This window comes from Aythya ferina, assembly GCF_964211825.1.
Source record: "Aythya ferina genome assembly, chromosome: 7".
Classification (NCBI taxonomy): domain Eukaryota; kingdom Metazoa; phylum Chordata; class Aves; order Anseriformes; family Anatidae; genus Aythya; species Aythya ferina.
Genome location: NC_140302.1, coordinates 32,080,779 through 32,099,941, shown reverse-complemented (window position 1 = coordinate 32,099,941; position 19,163 = coordinate 32,080,779). Strand labels below are relative to the sequence as shown.

General features: G+C 37.6%; 1 protein-coding gene across 2 annotated transcripts in view; it reads right to left on the bottom strand.

Moving 5' to 3' along the window:
* Positions 1–30: 30 nt before the first annotated feature.
* INPP5F (inositol polyphosphate-5-phosphatase F) overlaps positions 31–19,163 on the bottom strand; it is a 38,994-nt gene continuing 19,861 nt past the window's right edge. For both annotated transcript variants that reach the window (XM_084526534.1, XM_084526535.1), the window contains exons 3-20: positions 18,072–18,208; positions 17,226–17,354; positions 16,331–16,498; positions 15,984–16,040; positions 15,139–15,337; positions 14,221–14,400; positions 13,868–13,935; positions 13,311–13,435; positions 11,954–12,031; positions 11,117–11,237; positions 9,010–9,138; positions 7,386–7,503; positions 6,682–6,880; positions 5,784–5,855; positions 5,615–5,688; positions 4,663–4,791; positions 3,854–3,941; positions 31–3,064 (exon numbers count right to left, since the gene is read on the bottom strand). In XM_084526534.1, the coding sequence (XP_084382660.1) occupies positions 1,933–3,064; positions 3,854–3,941; positions 4,663–4,791; positions 5,615–5,688; positions 5,784–5,855; positions 6,682–6,880; positions 7,386–7,503; positions 9,010–9,138; positions 11,117–11,237; positions 11,954–12,031; positions 13,311–13,435; positions 13,868–13,935; positions 14,221–14,400; positions 15,139–15,337; positions 15,984–16,040; positions 16,331–16,498; positions 17,226–17,354; positions 18,072–18,208 (3,203 nt within the window). In that variant the 3' untranslated portion in view covers positions 31–1,932. The remainder of the gene's footprint in view (positions 3,065–3,853; positions 3,942–4,662; positions 4,792–5,614; positions 5,689–5,783; positions 5,856–6,681; positions 6,881–7,385; positions 7,504–9,009; positions 9,139–11,116; positions 11,238–11,953; positions 12,032–13,310; positions 13,436–13,867; positions 13,936–14,220; positions 14,401–15,138; positions 15,338–15,983; positions 16,041–16,330; positions 16,499–17,225; positions 17,355–18,071; positions 18,209–19,163) is intronic.

Below are 19,163 nucleotides of genomic sequence, written 5' to 3'. Positions count from 1 at the left end.
TACCAATACCCCTGTCCTCCTGTGCTAAGAAGCAGTACCAGCACACACTGCAAGCACACAAGTTTGTAAAGGGACTGGTTTAGCTCACAGAAGTCACAATGTAAATATTTATGCAGACCAATTTTCTCCCAACAGAATCACAGCAAAATACTTTCCAGGCACTCCCACTGTGCAAATTTCTTCTCCCACTCCCAGATGCTCTGCCAGTACAAAGGCTTAGGCAGTTTTAGGTGCACCTTTTGGACTGTCTGACCTTTTCTCTCCTAAGGCGAGGACTCTAGCACTGCAGTTCCAGGAGAAAAAGTATAAAGGACTTAAGTCATTTGTCAGGTAAAAGGTCACGATAACCCACCCTCCCTTGAAACTTAAAGTCCCAGGATTCTTCAGTAGCATGTCTTGATACCACATCCCAGAAAGCATCTTTTTTTAATTTTTTTATTAAAATATTTCATATATATATTGTTCACATTAAAATACAGCAGTAGTTTAATTTTAAATAGAGCCACAAATATAGACACTCAAAAAAAAAAACAAACCCACATCACTTGAATCAAATAAATAAATCAAAAAGTTTCAGACCATCAGGATTAGATGATAATGATTTCAGATAAACTAGAAGTCCTAAGACACTGTACTAGCCTACCCATATGACACTAGCTTCTTTAAACACCACGTGCAGCCTATCTACAGTACACGTACTAGAACAGAGAGGCACTGGATCTATAACAGTGGTTAGAGTTAAGGAGGTTGGATTTGCAAACCACAGCATAGTAAGATCCTGCTTTACAGTAGCTTTTAGACAGTGTCCTACACTAGAATGGCATTGCAAGGCATTTCTGGAAAAGAATAATTTAGATTTCATTTTTTGACACATACACGAGTGCTTTCTTAACCCAATTCCCAGCATGAGTGGAAGTTTAGCCTTATCCTGCAAGTATGCAAAGCTTGAGCTGGTAATGAATTTGGTTTTGATTAAATAATGACAACTATGCTCTGATGTCAACACTGACTTTATGAAATGGTACACTTGCCTTGTTTTAAGAGATATTTGAACTGCTATATCTGGACAGTTAGTATATGTTAAGGAAGTCAGAGCACAGAGGGACCCAGTGCCTAAGGCCAGCTATCTGGCTCATCTTGCTTTATACAAGGCAAAAAAACTGAGCAAGTTGCCACCGTTCAGAATTGGAAAAAATGGAATAGAACAGCTTTAATACAGATGAAGCAATTACAGAGAGTTTGCTCCATTTCCCATTACCTCAAAATGAATCTACAAACTAAATTTGCACTGCAGGATTGTTAGTATTTGCGATTGTACCAATACACAGTATCTATACTGAAAGTGTCCCAGGAAGTGTGGAAAGAAGAGGACAGCAAGTTTTAATTACTGGTTAATGTAATTAAATATATAAAAAAAAAAAAAAAAAGCATTAGGTCCCATTGTGGAGGCACAATTCATAGAAAGCTACATCTAAAACGTGAATGGAAACAAGTAAAAATACTACTCCAAAAATAAATAACACGTGATTTACCAGGAGGTTATTTTGCTGGTGCAGTGCAAGGAAAGTAAGGTCACAGAAGTGCAGTATAACCATTTTAGTACAAATACTCTCTACATAAGTCAGGAGAGCTACAAAATTAGTCTCAAAAAAATAACTGTGCAACAAATCTAAGATAAACAGCATGCTTATTAAAACCCAGTGTCTAAACTACCTGTTCAAATATGATTTACCCTTCTTTTGTATCAGCTGCCTAAAGGAATTCTGAAGCTTGGTCACAACCAAATTCATTTGCATCTCGCACTTACTGTAAACAAGTTTCTAAATATTTTGATCCCAGTATTCAGTAGCAGTTCATGCTACAATGAGCTCTGATGTTAAAAAAAAAAAAATAAGTATTGTATTAACAGACGACTAGGACACAAATTAGCAACTAAATTTGAATTATTCGCGTCTGGCATTGTGTAAACATTTCTTTCAGTTCTCTTTGCTTGACTTCATTTATAGCTTCTGGGTCTGCAGGGCTCTTCTGAACCTTTGCCACGGCAAAATTAATCCCTTGAGTCAATCCTGCTTGCGTGATGTTAGCAACCTGGACCATGGAACTGCGAATTTTAGCAAAAGGAGAGACAGCTCTGCTGCTGCTACTGTCAGCTGGGGAAGGAGTCGTGTGAAGTCCTGTCTCAAGGATACCAGATGCAGACCCTGGGCTTCTATGAGATTTAGTCAAGTCAGTCCCTTCAACAGCTAAGAGCTGATTTGGCTCGGAAGACTGGACATCCAGCTTGGATGGTCTGGAAGGAACGTCTCTGATGGTTTCAGCCTTGCTTTCTGCTTTCTTACAGGTATTATTGCTGGTTAAATTTATCATGGGATGCGGCTCTTGAGAGCAAGCCTCTGCCTCAGAGCTGTCTGACACCTTGTTCTGGGCGTCGTGTACAAACCTCTGACAGTACACATCGATGGGCTTCGCAAACTCCATCTCCGCGTTGTCAGCAGAAGGAACGGGTACGTCCTCGCAGTCCGACTGGCCAGCTTGAGTGACATGGACCTCGGACGGAACGTGAATGCTGATGGTCATGTCAGTGCTGCTTATAGACTGGGAACGACTACCCAGCCGAGGAGCTGATGCGATGATACCGCAGCTAGGCAGCACGTAGTCTGTCTGCCCGATGTTCTCCAGGGAGTCAGTTAGCTGGTTGTCCTCGTCAGATTTAGAATTGGTCAGGAAATCATCTGAGTGGAACGAATCATTATCTGACATCTCTGTATCAGATTCAGCATGAACTTTAGCATCTGCCACTGGGTTCTCTAAAGTTTCAAGGCTGCTATCTGATTTCCAAAGATTAACTTTCAAATTTGGTTTTAAAAAATTGACTTTTACTTCAGGCTTGGTAAAGCTGCCTAACTTCCGAAGATTGCTAATGTTCACATTGGATTTAGTTTGTTTCACTTTTTGGTTGAGAGATGAGAACTTGCTCAGTAAATAGTTCTTCCCTTGGGCCAGGGATCCTCTGTTCTGAGACCGAATGCCAATGATGTCTTCATGAGGTTTACTGCTCCTCCTGGAAGAAAAAATAAATTTCTAATGCACAATCATGGCATTTTCATTTATAAACCCCGAGTATTCACCATCTTCCTGTCTATTTCCATAATAGAGATTGGAATTTTAGTAAAGGTTATCTTTCCCATACATAATTGTACCCATATAAGCTAATCAAATTTAAAAAAAAAACAAAGAGCATGCCACAGAACAGCAGCCAAACAAGGAGAAAAGCAAGCTTATGCAAACATTTTTAGTTTTGGATGAAACTGGATCTGTGTTCTGTGTACTTATAACCCTAACTCTGTTCATGCTGTACCCAGCATCCAGATACCAAGACGTTCTTTTTATAAGAGTTAAACATCACATCATCTTCTATGAATGTTCTTCAAACAAGACCTGAAATGTTATCTGGGCTTGTTGAATACTCGTCTGCATTGGAATCAACATGGAAGTAATTCCATCATTAGTTTCTTTCCTACCTACAGAACTAATAAAGCAGATACCAAGTTCAGGTAGGAAGTTAATTCACAATTAGTCTGTCAAATTGATCTGATTTGCAGTACATTACTTACATTTGACAATGTATATTCTATGTAAACATAAATGTGCAAAATAACATTCTTGTTTGTACTTCTAAGCAAGCACCTGCAGACAGTGACTACTGAAAGCAGCGTATGAACAAATTAAGCCCTAGCACGTGACTAAAAGAAACAGTTTGGTTTCTAGCTACTTACCTGTTACCATGTACTGTAAGCCACTGAGAAGAGAGCAAAAGTGGGACAAGGATTTGCATGATTTAAGTACTTACCTCTCTAGCTTTTTCTCAATAATGGGCACATCTAACCCCATTGCTTGCTTTGTGATTCGCAGCATTTCTGCAATGCACTGAAGAGTGTCTGAAATCCAATTACCAGCCCATCAGACTCTTTAAAAAGAAACTTAAAACCTCACATTCCAAAATCTAAAGTTAGACCCATTTCTTTTATCCTTCATTACATTATTCCCCGCCCCCCCCCCCCCCCCGGAGTAGTCATGCCCAAGTTGCAACTCTGATTTAAAGCTTACAAATAAGCTTAAAAGAAAGAAAAGACTCTCCTTGAACCCCAGATACTAGGTGTATGTGAATCACTGCCATGATACGTGTGCCAAAGGAACACAATTACATTTATTCTGATTCTTGCTGACAAAACAATGCTCCAGGTAAAGAGTGATGTTTTTCCCTATTAGCATTCATTTAATGTAGTTAAACAAGAAACATTTCTAGATTCTGATTTCATTAACTAAATCAATTTCTTCTACTCATTAGGAGATAGTTTTAAGCCTTTTATCCTTATGTCTAGATTTTCATTACTTCAAAACCAGTTGTGTTCATTCTCGATGGAAGCATTGCTTTAAAACCACATCTGATGCTTACTTTTCTTTATGTTAAGAGAGAGACAGTTTAGCATTTGCACAGGAAGCCACATACAATTTTCTTCCTGCTAGCAGAGAAGCTGGTTACACTACAAGTTGCCTCCTTCATAAGTTATTTTAAGAGCTATGGAAGTGTTTTCTAGAGAAACATATGGGTATAATGAATACCCCTTCATATGTAAAGCTCTTAAACATGAAACAAACCTTTTCCATCTTCTTCTGGGTTGCGTACCACAGCTCTAAGTGTGTGAAAATATCCACTTGTTTCCTTGTATTTGTAATGCAGCCTCATGCACGAGAACTTGGGTTTGCCAAAGAGAGTAGGCTCAGGACCTGAGAAAAATCAGGAAGTTAGAAATGTTTTTGAACTAAGCACTGAAAAAAATTAAACTATTGCAGAGACTACAGCTAAATGTCTAAGCAAGTTTTTCTTTATGCCGAAAAGGCTAAGCTTCATGTTTTCTTTTGAATAGCACAAGCATTTTAAAATGAAACTTTCCACAATAACTAAGCCATCAATTACTTTCAAAAAGCAACTGGACTTTGTATGTGTTATAATCCAGCCTGACTGTTTATTACAAGTCATACTTTCAGGTAGAAGAAAAATTCCGTATCTATTCCATCCCATGTTCTAGGAAGCATTTCTGAGAAGATTAAAAGAAAGTTACTATGTTTTTACCAAGTAGAAGCAATACAGATATAGAGATTTAAATCAAGCACTTCAACTCTTCAGTGCACTGCAAGGAATATGTATCATTACATTGTGTGTGAGGGGAGTTTGTTTTTTAATGGTATTTGGCCTCGCTGTTTCAACTTCTGTCTGTGAGTCAAGATGTGGTGTGGACATCCACAATACACAAGTGAGGCAGACTTGTCCAATTAACTGCTGGGAACAGCACATACATAGTGAAAGGCTTTGGGTTTTGTTTGTTTGTTTTGTTTTTAAGAGCCCTACCATTGATCAAAGCTTACATTTTGAGCAGTACCAGAAGACGGGGCCTAGACTGGTATCTTATCAGACAGCACAACTCTAAGTAGGGTGGATTACACAGGAGGCCAAGTAAGGTTTGCTGTTCCAATGTATCTGAAGGATGCTTTGAATAACTGGGAGAGCTATCGTTAAGAGCATTCGAGAAACACGTGCTTAGATTCTTACCTATTTCTATTTTTTCCAAAGCTTCAAGGCTTAACCTTTGGTACTGATTCACTTTGTCAATTTCATCGTCATAACTAGAAAAAAAAGAAGCAGAGTTTAACACTCTTACTAATCTATAACAAAGCTAGTAAAAGGAAGCTACACAGAGTAAGAGAAATTGGAAACTTACTAGGCAACGTAGTAGGCAGAGTTCGAAAGTAACAGCAGAACATCCACGTCTTTATGAGTGGCATCAATGAGACTAAGGAGAAAAATAAATAAATACATGGGAGAAAGTTGTTACTTCCACAGACATAGTGAATCTCCAGTGTATTTCGGGGACTCGCTTTCACAGTTAATTCTTAAACCTGGAGGTAGCTCAAATAGGTCAGCAACAGATACAAAAGTAAAAAACCCACAACCTATTAAAATATTAACAGAGAAATGGGAAAAGATTTCAGAGTCAATCCAGGAGATGAGTCTGTGCTGTGAATAGCTACCATAGACTCCTGTGCTGATATTTTAGATGCTAAAGTTTCACCTGTAAAAGATCTGCTGTTTTTCTATTACACATTAGAATACTTTGAACTTGATAAGGAGACAATGAAATTAGAGTTTGTTCTCTACTTTGATGAAGAGACATCTAGGCTTTCCTACTACCCATTCATTACACAAGAATTTAATGTGATCCTTAATCTGATCCAATATGACTTGCAAGTCACATTACATGTTCTCCATAAAGCAGTAACAGGAAAAAAAGCAGCTCGTCAAACAGCCCTTTTTAGAACTAAGGGCAGTTAAAAGTGTTCTTCATGATACCTACTAGAATTTGGTAATATCAACTGCATAACCAGGTGATTTCTCACAAGAACTCCAGCACGCACCATTTTTATGGCATTTGGGATGAAGCATGTGTTTACAGGACCTTTACTTGTACAATTACAACGACTCAATCTCTTCAACGACTGTCATTCTACAGAGCTGTCCATTTACTGTTTAACATTTCAGCTATCAAAATCATTTAACATGTCAGAAGTAATTAAGATATGTCACAGTAGCAGCTGATCAGGGATGATTATTCAACAAACCTTGGGTCACAGTCGATGAGTGCCCATCCTCCATGGAATTTTTCATCATCTGGTAGCAGCAGTTTCATGTAGCTCTGCAACAGCTGGCTAACCAATTCCTGGTGGCTTCTCAGGTTCTCCTTGTGCAGGGCTTCATGCTCTTTCTCTTTTGTGAAGATGGAGTACAGATCCTCCGTTACAGGGATACCTTGCATCAAATCTAGATAAAACACACAAGGTACCAGTAAGAAGCTGCCAACAGTTCAGTGATATACAATAATCTGTTAAATGCTTTGTAAATTCCTTCTAAGTAGTTCTTAAAATGTGGGGCTGTATTTTTTATTGATAGAAGACAAGGTTTTACCTACTAAGTTTTTAATTTCAGGCAGCATTTGATTCAGAAAGATTAACTATTTTTCAAGTATCTCCAAATACGAAACCTTTCCAGCATAAACTTGACCTTTAAGAGATGTTACAGGGCAATTAATGCTAAAATTAAGTTAGGAACAAATTCTACAGTGATTTACAGTTCAGTGGAATTATATGCAGTGAGTGATGTTTAATCTCCAAATGGTAAACGTCTGTGCCATATGGTGTCCACTGCACAGAAACGAACATTAAATACACCCAGAGCACTTCGAAAAAGCAGTCAAAGATAAAGCCAAGATAATTTTAAATAGACTTTTAAGTACAGTGATCTGGCTTAGTTGAAGTTTTATTCTTACCTATGACTGCTTGCCTATAAGCATCCCTGAAACGATTCAGGTAATATCTGTTTGCAGAATTGACTCCATCCTTCATTACCCCTGCCAGCTTCCTTTCACCAGTTCTTGTGAAGTCACCCTGTTACACAGAACATGCAAGTCATGCACACACACAACTTTGAAGCGGTCTCAGCTAAAAAGCTTTGGCATTCTGACACTCCGAACTGAATAGATGACAACTCAGAAATAGCGTTCAAGTAACTATTTCCATATTCAGGTTGAAAATAAATGTTTTTCAAAAAAAAAAAAAAAAAAAAAAAAAAAAAACAGTATTTAACTCAGCAGAGAATCTTAGACAGACCATGAATGCACATAGTCATAATGAAAAGTAGGATTTGGATAAATCTGGATAACATTAAAGCTGAACTTTCAAGACATCACTTTGGGATTCTCAAATACCTCAAAAAACTTTGTCCTTTACCAAAAAAGAACACTATTGGAACAACATAAGACTGGAGCTTACTGAAAAGGCTTTGCATCTTTTTTGCTTCTACTACTAAAGCAAGACAAGCACAACAAACTGGAAGACAATACAAATCCACATAGCCTCAGAAACAGAAGTTTCTAGGCCTTCTGTGATCTAGAATTTGAGTAAAAAGCAGTTTTGGTGGCCACACTCCATTAGAGGATTTCAACTACTTTCAGAGACACTCTGAACATTGACATAGAACAGTTTTAAAAACCATGCTAACTATTACTATGAACATTTCAAGTGTATTTCAGTTAATTTGAAAGACGTTGCAATTAAAACATTAACCTCAGTAATGAGCAGAGAGATCTCTGAGCAGAAGAACTGAAAATTTAAGTTTACAAATTGAGTTCTGTGCTCCAGAATTAGCCAAATACTTGTAATGAGATAAAAGCATCAGGCTGGTTTTGATCATTTTAAAGAGACTAATGTAGCAAGTAAACAAACCAAAGTTCAGGAAACAATTTTTAAAAGGGATTTAAGGATTTCCACTGCATAGGTTTTCTCTAGCGCCAGGTACCAGGAATTGTCCCACCAGAACACACAAAGTAGCTCAAATTCTATGGCTTTTCACCAGAGATGAGAAGCCACAAAGAGTAGACAGGAAGAAATTCCATGCCTGATTCTGATCTTGTTAGATAGACCATATTGCAACTAATTAAGAAAAGCCTTTAATTAAAAAAAAAAAAAAAATAGTATCTCCTGTATCTTCTAATTAATATAATTACTCCTTCAGAATATTTTGAAGTACTGTTAAAAACTGTGCTTAAATGTTCTATGACTATTTAAATGTAAGCACTGAGGTAATGCTTGATATAAAACAAACTTAGCTCAGCTATGCTTTTTTTTTTTTTTTTTTTTTTTATCTGGATGTGAAGCTACCAGAATAACATTATGCTACAGCCAGCGGTGACAGAGGACACCCAGACACTCAAGCCTTTCCCATTTCACACCAAGCACGATACAAAATGTTCTTCTGCTGAAAGGCCACACAGGTGTCCGAGATGAAAACAAGCAGAACATTTGGCTGTTCTTGCATAAGAGAATTCTCCACTGGAGGTAGAACTCTAACAACTCACTGTTCAGTATCAAAATAGACAACTCTTTACCCCTTACCTTCAAGGCTGCTGTGCCAGCATACTGCCTGCTTATGGCATCTCCATTGTTTGCCCAGATTATCTGGTAGATTCTGTTGCATTTCACCGGCAAAGGCTGTTCTGGTGGCATCACACCCAGTTTTTTGAGCTGGAATTTGACATACTTATTAATACACAGTTCCAGATAAAGCCATTCTCAGTATCAGAGCTTGATTAAAAAAAGAACACTTAAATATTTCAATGTTAAATTTTATATGGTCTGAATAAGAAGCCCAACCTTCTCATTTCTCAGATTAAATTCACTGTTAATAATGAATTTGTGATTCATCATGAAACATCACACCAAAAGAATCACTGGTCTCAGCAGTAATATGAAGTATGGGTGTAGAAGTCAATCTTCACAAAACTTAACTGAAGGAAGTTAGTTACTCAAGATACAGGAAGCATCTTTTCCTCTGAGAAACTCCCAAAAGAACAGATGTCACAGAACTTTAACAGAGGTAACAGGTTAAATAAGTTAACGCCTTGTATTGCAAGGGCATTCATAACAAAGGTCTGGAAATAAAGTGGAATCTCTTTCCAGTTACAAGAAAAGAAGACACCATGAAGACTTGATCTTTTGTTTGCAGACACTAAAGCCAATGCAGTCGCTCCAAATTCATCCCTCCCCCAGAAGAAAACCTTCCTAGCAAATTTGTATGCTGTGTTTATAATTAGTACTTGTGTATTTTGGACCATTACTGTTTAACGCTGATACTGAAAGCCAGATATCTTACTCTCCGGAACAAACAGTACTTAAGGTTTTTCCATGATAAGTCTCGGGTATAATACAAACTGAAGTCTTTTCCCACATACTAAATTGGTTTACGCTGCAGTGTCCCATTCTGAAGTCAATATTACCACACATAACTGCAGTGTAGTCACTAAGTGTTAGGCCCACTGCAGGGATACAATAGCAAACCTTAATTTATAGCTTATAACATGAAGTGCTCAAGCATATTTGCAAGTTAAATGAAAAATGATACAAAGCTGTTCATGGACTTTGAAAACCCTGTTACATTCCCAGCTGACATAAAACAAGTCCTATAGCTGCTAGGAAACAAAAAGGCAAGATACTTGTAATCATAACTACTCCACATCAATCACCTTCCAAAGCCCGGGGCACTTCTCCGGCATGAATTGATTCTGAAGTACTTTGGATTTAATTTGAAAATGACACAGCACATCATGAACTAATACTATAATATTGATTAACAAAGTCCTCTCCACAACAATCTGTGTAATTCTGAGTTTAAAAACAGGGTCTTTGAGTTTGCAGAGGTAATGAAGATAGAAACTAACCTAGTCTAAGATGACTATAGATTGCTGATCCCACTTCAATCCCAAATATTGTTTATGGCAAGTGCTCGTCCTGTTATCTGCAAACAGTAACTGCTAGATACAATGGTAAGAACCATTCATTCTTCATCCTTACAGACGGCCCACCTCATCTTCTAGCCTTCACCTTATGTATAGCCAGGTTTGTTTGTGTGGGCTGGGCTGTAACTGAAGCTTCAATGTTTTATTTACAACTACTATTACAAGATATTACAGACATCCTTTCAAGAAAAAGAATATTCATCACTGAGCTTCTGCATAAAAAAAAAATACTGGGGCAGGAAGGAGGGGAGGGAAGATGGTCAGCTATCTGATACTTACAGCACGAACTGACTCCCGTTCTTCTACATGGAGGGAGACAACAAATCTCCCTATGTGTTGCACCACAGTATTTCACTCAGAAGTAGCTAAAATAGCATCCAACTTAAAGTTGGATTTTAGTCATTAAACATTTCATTTGGGGGAGTGATTTTTTTACTGCACAGCTTAAATTAAAATGACTAAATCAAAACAAGAGACGTCTCAAGATGTGGACAGATAGTCCTTTCTTCTCTGAAGAAAAAGACTAGTGAAGAAAATCACCGTTTTAGAATGATTTCAAGTTAATTTAGCACTGTGTTATTTGCAGCAACCCTTTCCAGTAGAGGTTTCTCAGTATCCAGTAGAAGTTTATCTGTATTCAGTAACAAAAACTTCCCTGTGAATTCTGAGGAGGTATTCAATACTTAAAAGACATTATTTGTACATGCCTGCTGTTCCATGACCACTCTTGCAATAGCAGCCTGTACTACGTTGGTACGATCCAGGCAGTCCATGCAGTTAACTCGAAAGATCCCTTCCTGTTTACAAATCACACCAGCTTGATCAACCCTTTCAACAGAAAAAGAGCAAAAGCAGGGTAAGGTACCAGCTTCTACAGACAGCAGGAAGTCTTATATTCAGAATACAATTTAGTTTCACTCAACTCAGCTACATGTCACACAGGATTAGGTACCCTTTTTCTCACTTATCGTTCCTCAAGTCCACATCTCATTAGTTTAGACTACATATCCAAACACGTCCTATTTAGGCCATAAACTTGATATGGTATGCCATCAGGTGTTAAATTCAATTCATACATAATACCAACTTTCAAGAGAAGGAAATTAACTTCGAAACACAAGCAAACCTAATGGCAGTAATATTTCATTTGGAAAACGTTGAACAATACACTGTAGCTAATGGAAGTCTGCAGCCATCCTCATTTCAGAATGCACAAACTTTAATATAAACTAAAGATCAAAAATGCCTACTGTTTTCAAAGAGTAGTTATAGGGCCTTTGGATCAAATACAGAGTGATGCCCATTTAATATAAGCAGCCGTAAAAATATTAAAGGCAGCAAACCTCAAGCAATGTGAAAATTTTTGCTGGTAGGTCTGTAAACAGCAACACTTCAGAACACTAAATGCAAAAACCCCAATGCAAATGCTCGACACCAAAACATACAGTTATGACAAAGTCAAGGCTTCTAAACAGGTACTTCCCCCCCCCCCCCCCCCAAAAAAAAAATATTTCATACAAGTCTGAAAACAGTAAAGTACCTACCAACACCACTTCATGTCAAGAATAATATCATGAATGGCATCAGTCAGTGTTTGAACATTTTCAAACTTCATTCCTCGGCTGAAATAGAGAAAGATCTCTACTTTAGTTCAAACTAAGTTCGGTGAAATTCTGTTATTACAAGTAATACAAAATAATGACAGGGGTTTGGCTAAGTGGGAGAGACAGATATTCTGACAAACTTTAAACAGCAGCTAAAATTCAGAACTATTTTAAACAGTTTAATACCTTAAACCAAGGCAAGAGGTTCAGCATTCCTGAATCTATTAGGAGTAACAAGTGTGCAACTATTCAGGAACATGGAACATTCTGTACTCATTTTATGCAGAGTCAGCAAAAATAACCACTATGAAATGAAATTGAGATAGCCTGCCCTGCTTTACCAATGATCCTATGGTACTAACACACCTACAGACATCCTTCCCCCACCCCTGCCAAATCCTGTATTTTCAGTATTGTTCCCTACTCACTCATGCTCAGTGTGAAAACAGTCCTTGCTACAGCACTTCTTGGGAGAAGAGTAAGCAAACAAAAGTGAAAGCTCATGTTAGTAAAGTAGCAGATCAACCCAGGATGTCCTTACAGAAAAGGATTCTCTTAAAGGTCATAAGTATTTTGAGGGTTTTCCCTTTCCCCCATTTCAGACAGTATCTGCCAGTGACACACTGGGTCCATAACACTTCTTCAGGACAGATCCTGAGCCTATATTAAGTTAGGAAATGAATATTAAAACATAATTTTTAGATTTTGTATTTGTCTACAACTGCAGTCTGCTAGAGGAAGGCAGGGGAAACACACGCCTGTGTGACAATTCACATGCTTGGGCGTGTGAACACTGCACTAGAGCATGCCAGAGCAGAGTCATGAAAACAGCAGCTATTTATACTGGATTCAAGTAAAATCCAGTATATTCTTTTATCATGGAACAACAATACCAGAATTCTCTAAACATTTGATGGGTTCTTTCAGAAAAGAAGCAAAAGGAACAGAATTCTTTACTATAAGCTGTTCGTAAGGGCAGAATGCTACACTATTTGAAAAGCAGGTTACACACAGATGGACATTCATAGCATGGTAAGGAAGGTCTTGCTTAAAAAGGTACAGCAACTTTTAAGCTTTGCCTAATAAATAAGTGTAAATTTAACAGAGATTGGGTACAAAGTTAAGAAAAAAGCAATGTTTGTTTATGCCAACTTAAACTTTTTACGTTATTTTACTTTACAAAAGGTATTTTTCCTATTTAGAAGAAACCTTCATGCAGAAATAGTGGCTTTCTCCTCCTTACCCTCCTCCCATACCAAATAAAAATGAAAAGCAACATTTTAAAAAGGTTTCTTACCAGTGCTCATGAAAGTCAAATGAAACATAAGTCAAATTTGCATTGTTGTACAGAAGAACTTGTTTAAGGTAAGCATCTCCAATAATCTTCTCTCTGCCTGTCTGATCCACTAAATTAATAATAACCTGTCAAAAATGTAAACAATTAACACTTGTTATCCCCCAGAACATGACTTGCTGATACCATGTAATAAAGAGTACAAAAGTTAAAAAAAAGATTTGTAGGTAACCTTGAGGAAGTTTTATGGTCTTTGTTAGGTTGCACTTGAGATCAAATAAGCTCTAGAAGTTATCTGAATGTTAGCACAAAGAAGCTACGAACTGCTAGGACAGGTATACAAGAGTGGGCCTTAAACGTCTTTGTAAATTACCACAGTCCAGAGTTACTTGAGAAACTCTGTAAGATTTTATTAGCACACAACCCTTCCAGATGTCTAAAACCAAGCTTCTCAAAAAATAATTAAAGCCACCAACCCAGATCAGCAATACCAAGGAAAACTGAAAACCCCAACTTTCATCCCCTGCACTTTTGTACGATGACTGTCATGTAGCCCTCACCTGCTTTTTGTAATTTTTCAGCTGTTCTTCAAAATGCGCACGAAAACAGGACACTGTTTCATTTTCACCTACAAGGCAGAGCAGTGTTAGACAGAAACAGGCTGTTAGCAACAAATTCTGTTTGAAGTACCAGATACCCAAACTTACGCTCTTCAAAAAGACAGCTCTGCTTTAAATACCTAGAGAGAGCTTCTACAGAATTACTTTTATGGTCTTTCATCACTTCAATCAACTTCAGCATTGTTCTACTACTATAGTTTACTTGAAAAGACATTCTTAAAAAGTTCACTTTTGAGTGCATAACAGGGTGGAGAGAGGGAACGGATCTTTAAGCACGCTGCTGCAATACTTACTCTTGTCCAGTCGGGGCCGTGGGTTGTATCTATATCCAACTTGGCTCCAGAAGACAGGCACAGAGCCTCTTGTTTGCACAAAAGAAAGAGTGTGGTTATGAACGTGAATCAGTTGCTCTGTCTCAACGTAATTTGCCACGTTTCCATTTTTATCAACACCTCTTCGCTTGTACCGCATTCCTAGGAGAAACAAGAATAACGATCAATTCACATTTAATTATTAGTCTTAAAGATGGGTAACTTTGGTAACTTCTGAACACGAGAGCACTCCTGCCAAAATCCATGATCAATGATAAAAGTTTCTTTAATCTTATTCTAATTCCCCAAACATATGTTGACTACATGAACTTTTATTTACTGACATACTACATACAGTAGAAAGTCAGTTGCCAGGGCCAAGCAGTTTACTGGCACTGCCAGGTCACAAATGGTCCACTCTGGTCCACCCCAAAGGCTGCATTACTCCCTGTCCCCTCAAGCTCAGCAGGAAGCTTTACTTTACTGTTTGCTTTCATGTTTTCCATGAACCTAAAGCCTATCTTTACAGACAGATGCTCAACTTCTCATAATAAGCTCCCAGAAACAGACCAGGAAGATATATACTTTCTACAGAAAAGAAGGCCAGGCCTATTTCATGCCTGAAGTGTCACATCAGGACAGTCATATGCAAGGTCCTAATCAGTGTTCTTTGCAAAGATGGAAATTCATCTTGGAACTATCATTTCCAAGGATACATTCAGTGCACAAGAGGAAGCTTGTGAAGCTCAGTTTTAGTAACTGTTCTCGCATAAGCAGGCAGGCTGTAGTGCCTACTTTGACAAGAGCTGTTCATCTGCTGAACAGCACAGCACTGAAGTTTTACCTCAGGCATCCCTCTCCAGTACTTAAGAAAAATCCTCATCCTTTACATTTCCTTACCAGCTCTGTGCCGACTCCGCCGTGAAATAAGTGCCACCAGAAATGTTGGATGAATGTCATCTACACAAGTTGATTCCTGAGGGGGAGTTTCAGGACTGCTCTTCTCATCATCGGAAGACTCACTATAGTTTACTACAAGTTCTTCAATTTGCACAAATCCTTGTATGATGGGTATAATCCAGAAGTCCACTTCAGTATTCTGAAGGTTATAAAAAAAATTATGCTCCTGTTGGTTTCATATTACCTACAATTATTTCTGCTATTTCCCACATTTAGAAGCAGTTGCTTCACATGCCTTTCACGTTTTAAAGAAATTTCTGCCATATCCTTCTCTTATTTCTGTAAAAGGTACAAGCATCTTTCCCTCCGTTAGTATTCTTCACTTCAGAAGACAAAAACCATTCTGTGATTGTTTCACATTACAAAATTTTGGAATTCAGAGTTAGTTTCCTTTCTGGCATTTCCTCCTTATCAAGTAATCAGCTCTCTTCAGTGAAAATTTACTTCAAAGATAAATAGATCTTAAGCTTGCCTTCAGAAATCAGTACAAACTGGCATATTGTATATGAAGTTACTTTGCATTACTATATTTTAATAACTCTTTACAGTTTAGTTTGCTCACTAGTAGTGAATGCAGACTGACTAAAAGGCTGCCAAAGGTTTGGGAGGGGGAAGAAGGGAACCTGAGCTGCCCAGGAAGTCAGCGGCAGAAGGTACAGCCCTGATCATGACCTGTCTGCTAAACAGGTTTTTAAGTAAACTCTATGAGGCTTTAAGTAAACATTTCAACTAAAACAAACGAACAGTACATATAAAGCACAGCTATTGTTAAAAACACGACTCACATCAGTGATGATGAGATCTTCAATCATGTGTTTGTTCCAAAAGAATCTGTCATCAACCTGTTTAAAAAACAAGGGGATTTTTTTTTTTGAAACATTTTACATTAATATTTGTAAATCTCTCTGGTAAAGCCACCAACATTATTCAGAGCAACTGGAAATCCAAGTGTAGAGTTCACTACTTTTGACTATGACAGTTCAGCTCAAAACACACTGCTGGACACTTCACTCCCATGCTCTGAAGCCAGTAACAGGGCAAGATCTTCAGACTGTACTATCAGAGAATGTGACCAGTCCAATTTGGACCACGCATGTTTTAGGTGTGCTGGTCAACAATAAAGAACACTTACTTTTCGCCACAGTGACAAGTCAGTTTTCTCACACGCACTCTGTCTCTGCACAGAATTTGTTAGGTCATAGGTAAGGCTGTAGTAAAAAGAATCTGAATCCATGAACATTTTGAACAACTCCTCCAATAGTCTTTTCTCCAGCCTCTCTTTCTCTTTGCTTTCTTTAATCTGAAAAAAAAAAAAAATAATAATAATGGCTTATGTCTTCCTTTTATTAAAAAGGATTCTAGCCACATTTGCCAAAACCTACTTCTAACCTTGTGAGTTCTCTTTGAGGAACAGGATCTTAAAATTCCTAGCAGAGATTAACACAAGTGCAAGCATCTTCGTTAATATCATATATCACCAAAGTACTTTTATCAGGAAGGACATCCAGAGCACTCAGACTCAAACATGCTGCTTGAATGTTGGCTCAGAAAAGTTTCCAAACTGTATGGTTTTCTAAACTAAAATATTGCATCTACCTGCTCTAATTTTAACATTCTTTAAACTTTCATATCCAAACCATGGTGTCTAAAGCATTTGTTTTTTTTCAAGATAGTAATAAAAGTATGAGAAACTGTGTGCCAAACTTTGTCTTTCTGACAAGAGATGCATATGTGGAACATCTTGCAGAAGTTTAGAACCTCACTAGAAACAAATCCTAGGAAGCTGTTCTGTTGGCAGTTACTCAGCAATTATACAATTTCAAAATGGAAAAAAAAAAAAAACATATAAAAACAACAGTGAAGTAATGAAAAATGAAATTAAACTTCAAAACAAGGTAGTTGCACATTCCAGACTTACTGGTTTTCTTTCCAGGTCTTACTGCTGCACTTGATCACCCACCCACCTTAACATTCTAATTATTAAACAAGTATTTTGAAAGGAGAAAAAAAAAGAGTAAAAACTTTACCTTCTTTTTATTTGGAGCAGACACATTGGATTTAATTTGAGTAAGAGTCTTCAGCAGAAATTTTGAGTCATCTGGGGACTGTGTAATCTTCTCTGGCTTGTTTATCCCAAAGTGATGTTTTTTACAAAGCTGAGCAATAATGATATTGAATTAAAGCCAAAATTTAAATAGCCTCTAGAAAATTCAAGGAAACTAATGAAAGTCTACAAAGTCCACAAACCTAGGGAAGATTCTCTGAAACACAGGGAGAGCATACAGGTTTCCAGCTATAGCACAATTCTCTCCTCTTCCTTTTATAAAAGCCATTTTCCCCTTTGGTTGCTTGTCTGCCTCAGTTTGAGGTGAGATGAGTATCCAGACCCACCTCCACTTACCACCAAGCCTTTAAAGTAAGTCAGTATTATTCACTTATGATGTTTTTCCTTTAACAATTCTCTTTTGGCTTTGAAGCCAAGTTATAGAATTAATATCCCAAAACAGGATAGAATCAAGAGCATCCTTAAAAAAAAACATATGCCCTCCTGATTCAGAGGAGATATGACAGCTTTTCCCTGCAAAAAGCACATATGAAGTGTGCTCAATTACAGTAATTTAAAAATATATATCCCAAGAACAAATTTTATAATGAGTTTTCAATTAAATGTGGACATCATTTTATCCTAGTTTCCCTCCCCAGCACATCTTGCTATTTCAAATAAACATTTTTTAAATCAAAGCAGCATTTAAAAAAACTGTTCAACATTTCCACATACACCACAAGGAGGCATGTATTTAATCTACTCTTCACATTTATATTTCACTGAAAAAAAGGGGAAAAAAATCATGATTTATTAAAGATAATCATACCTCCAATTCCAGATCCTGAGGTTCTGTTTCAGAAAGGGGAATCACTGCGATCTTTGTTATTTTGTACACCTCATGGTCCCCTGGAAGTTTGCCAATCAATGCTTTCTGACGAATTAGAAGTAGCCACCATGGCAAATCTGAAGAAAGATTAATAGAGGCTTATTGTGAAGTCATTTGCTTTAACTAATCTGTCAGAATTTTTTCTCTCAGTGCAAAACCCCTGCCAGAAGCTATTTGACCAGAAAAGTCCAGTGAATAATTATTTGCTGCTGCCCTGTTTCACTATTGTGGCATTACAATAACAAAACCAAAAAAAAAAAAAAAAGTATTTACTCTACCTAAAAGATAGACATTTTCGTAGAATTACCCATTAAAGGTAAAGCCATCACTGCTTCATCTACAGCAATTAGGCTGTCTCTAGGATGATGCACACGCAGTGGAATGTACTATCACAAACCGTGGTACAACTTGAAAAGAATAGGCAGGGATCACCAGGCAGCAAGCTGTGATTTTCCCTTTGCACCTTCTGTTGTACAGCAAACAGCAACAGAGGCCAGCCACAGGTAACAGTACTTTGGTTTCCTCGGCTGAATCAGCAGGCTAGTGGTATGCTGGGATATTAAGAGTCAAAGCAAAAGGTCTGTTAAGAGATGGAAGAGGTACAGAAAGTTTTAAAGACAAGCTCACTAGTTCTCCTAACTGAGGAGAAGTCAGAGTTTAACAGAGGAAGTCCTACAGAAGCATTAAAAGCTTGCTATGGTAACTATGGTATACTCGTGGCAGCAGCTTGTATCACGTGTTATGCTTTGAAATACTGTATCTAGCTTTTGAAAAGTCTATTTAGAGGCTTTGCAGCAAATGCAAAGCTTGTTTTCCTTGCTCAATAAATTCCAAACAGCTTTTTAGCCTTCAATTTCTTCAATGTATTTCTGCACATCCTGTAACGTAAGGAAAGCCAGGATATTTTCTCAATATATTTTCAGCATAGAATTTAAGCTTCAAAGCTGTGAGCATCTTTCCAATTAAATCTTCAACATTTCTGCCCAACGCTGACAAAGTGTTTGAGCAAGTTTGTTTATATAAAGACAATAT